The 2,429-nt window shown below is 34.6% G+C and overlaps 1 protein-coding gene across 1 annotated transcript in view; it reads right to left on the reverse strand.

Annotated features, from left to right (window-relative positions):
* LOC105263187 (myrosinase 1) overlaps positions 1-2,429 on the reverse strand; it is a 17,885-nt gene that overhangs the window by 1,973 nt on the left and 13,483 nt on the right. The window contains exons 2-3 of the mRNA XM_011299231.1: positions 392-611; positions 16-313 (exon numbers count right to left, since the gene is read on the reverse strand). Coding sequence (XP_011297533.1) covers positions 16-313; positions 392-611 — 518 coding nt within the window. The remainder of the gene's footprint in view (positions 1-15; positions 314-391; positions 612-2,429) is intronic.

Below are 2,429 nucleotides of genomic sequence, written 5' to 3' on the forward strand. Positions count from 1 at the left end.
TATAAAACATTCCGCAATATTCAGTGGGTTCATTCACAGTACTCCAGAATCGGACTTTAGATCCAAACTCTCGGAAAACGACTCGTGCATAATCAACAAAGTAATCTATCATGCTTTCATTGGCCCATCCTCCGAATGATTCTAAGATATACGGATGGTCCCAATGATAAATCGTGACAAAAGGCGTGATTCCTTTTGACGATAACGCGTCAATGACATTGTTATAATACTTCACTCCATCTTCACTGATATTCTCCGGAGATGCAGTTGGTAAAATTCTTGGCCAGCTCAACGAAAATCGATAGTGTTGCAACTACAAAGTGAATAAACAATTTCAATTATTAAACGCATTCATTCCAATTGTTTGAATCACACCGGAGAGAGTCATTACTTTGATTTCTGCCATCAACTCAACATCTTCTTCCCAGTGATAGTAAGAATTGCACGATGTATCTGCAACCATTTTAGAACCAGCTCTGTAGATGTGGTCTAAATTGCTCATTGATTTATCACTCGCATTCCAGCCTCCCTCGACTTGAAAAGCAGAAGAGGCTGCCCCTATGCTGAATCCAGCGGGAATTTTCAGGTAACTGTCTCCATTTACGACATTTCTGCAAAAACATTATTCAAAACCACATTAATGAAATAGAGATTAGGTGCAAATCTTCAAGTCTAAATAAAACACATTAATTTCGACACTTGTAAATATGAATACTTGAAAATTTGACAAATCCAAATCCAATGCACAGTTTCACATAGTTTTCAACACAATTTTCCATAAAATAAGGATAATTACTCATGTATAGGCAATTTCAGAGCAATTTCGGCTAGTAGGGCAAAATGGAGAAGAAGGTAAACAAAATTATAAAATCCCACAGAATCGTGATTTTACTCATAAGTGAAGTTAGAAGGCACCATCTTATCTAAATAAATGTTCCATTTCACTTTTTGATTATGACCTAGTTATAGCTAGAGGGTACACCACAACAAATTACTGCAGTAGCAAAATAATCGGTGACCGAATCACCTACAATGAGTTGATTATTCTGAGAGTTGATGTAATTGGATGTACTTATCATTCTACTTCGACATTTCTCATCTAAGTTCTTCCTATTTCTGTTATTTTCATGTTTTAACTTCATCTTTAATTAATTTTTCTTTAAATAATTTTTGCATGTAAGTATTCATTCCTTTTTCTGCATTAACCCTGAAGGAAAATGCTGACTATGCGATGATAGTTTGAGAAGTGTCATTAATAGCATAAGGCTTTTAGAAATTTTATTTTGCCCCACCGGTGAATTTGTCCCGCCCCCTCTCCAAAAAAAAATCACATGCTTTGAACCCTTGAATTGTGTTATGATATCAAATTCAATTGAAATTATTATTTAAAAACTAAATTATTAACTAGTATACATAAATAATTTCATGTGTCATTTAGACATGCAATCCCTCAGTATCTATTACAAATGCTGGTTATTTTATGATTGATCCTGAATTCAATAGCAAGGGACCAACCACCGTCTGTCAATTGACAAGAGTAACCAGTCTTCAAGAATAAAATGGCCCAACAAAATAATTGCCTTACCTTGTCCAAAACGTCAAAAAAACAAGAAACAGGCACAGCTGCATTTTTAATTGCAAGTTATCTTAAAATTATGTTTCTAACAATTTATTTAATTTATGATTAGCTGCTTGTTACGTTAAAGAAAAATACTATCGATAGGCTATATTTTCTATATTCTCTTCATAAAGAAAATAAATTAGGAAAAATGTTTGTCTTTATCGAAATGTATTGTCTTTATATACCTCTTGCACCGTCTAACTCCCACTCTTCGAACGTTCTCACCTGTGGGGGACAATTAATTAAATATGTTCCACTCGATGATGCTCATACAGGCAAATAGAGGGAATTTCGGTTACCTTCCTTTTTCGTCATTCCGAACCAATATTTAATCAAAAATATTTATTCAAGATCCATTGTAAGGTAAGGAAATTGACGGAAAATAATTTTTCTCAACGTCAGAGTTCTCATTACTAGACGAATATTATTCTAGTTATTAATTCATTTGTCGGTTTTTTCCAGGCAAGTTATTTTTTTAGCATACATTAGCATACACTAGCGTATATGGCCCGCTATGCCCGCCAAATCGTCCACGTAATGGGGTGTTATCATTGGAATATATATATATATATATATATATGTATGTTTATCGGTCACTTCGGTGACACACAAAAACATACATATATATATATGTATGTTTATCGGTCACTTCGGTGACACTGCAATGTTTTTGAGTAAAGTTCAAATCTGGGAACCTAACCTCAAAAACTGAACAGCTCTTGGCATGACCCGGGAGCACCACGTGGAGGTGGCTGTTCAAGGCTCCCAAAAAGTTGACAATTGTGGTTGGTAAAACACAATTTCCAAC

This window comes from Fopius arisanus, unplaced genomic scaffold (assembly GCF_000806365.1).
Source record: "Fopius arisanus strain USDA-PBARC FA_bdor unplaced genomic scaffold, ASM80636v1 scaffold00013, whole genome shotgun sequence".
Classification (NCBI taxonomy): Eukaryota; Metazoa; Arthropoda; class Insecta; order Hymenoptera; family Braconidae; genus Fopius; species Fopius arisanus.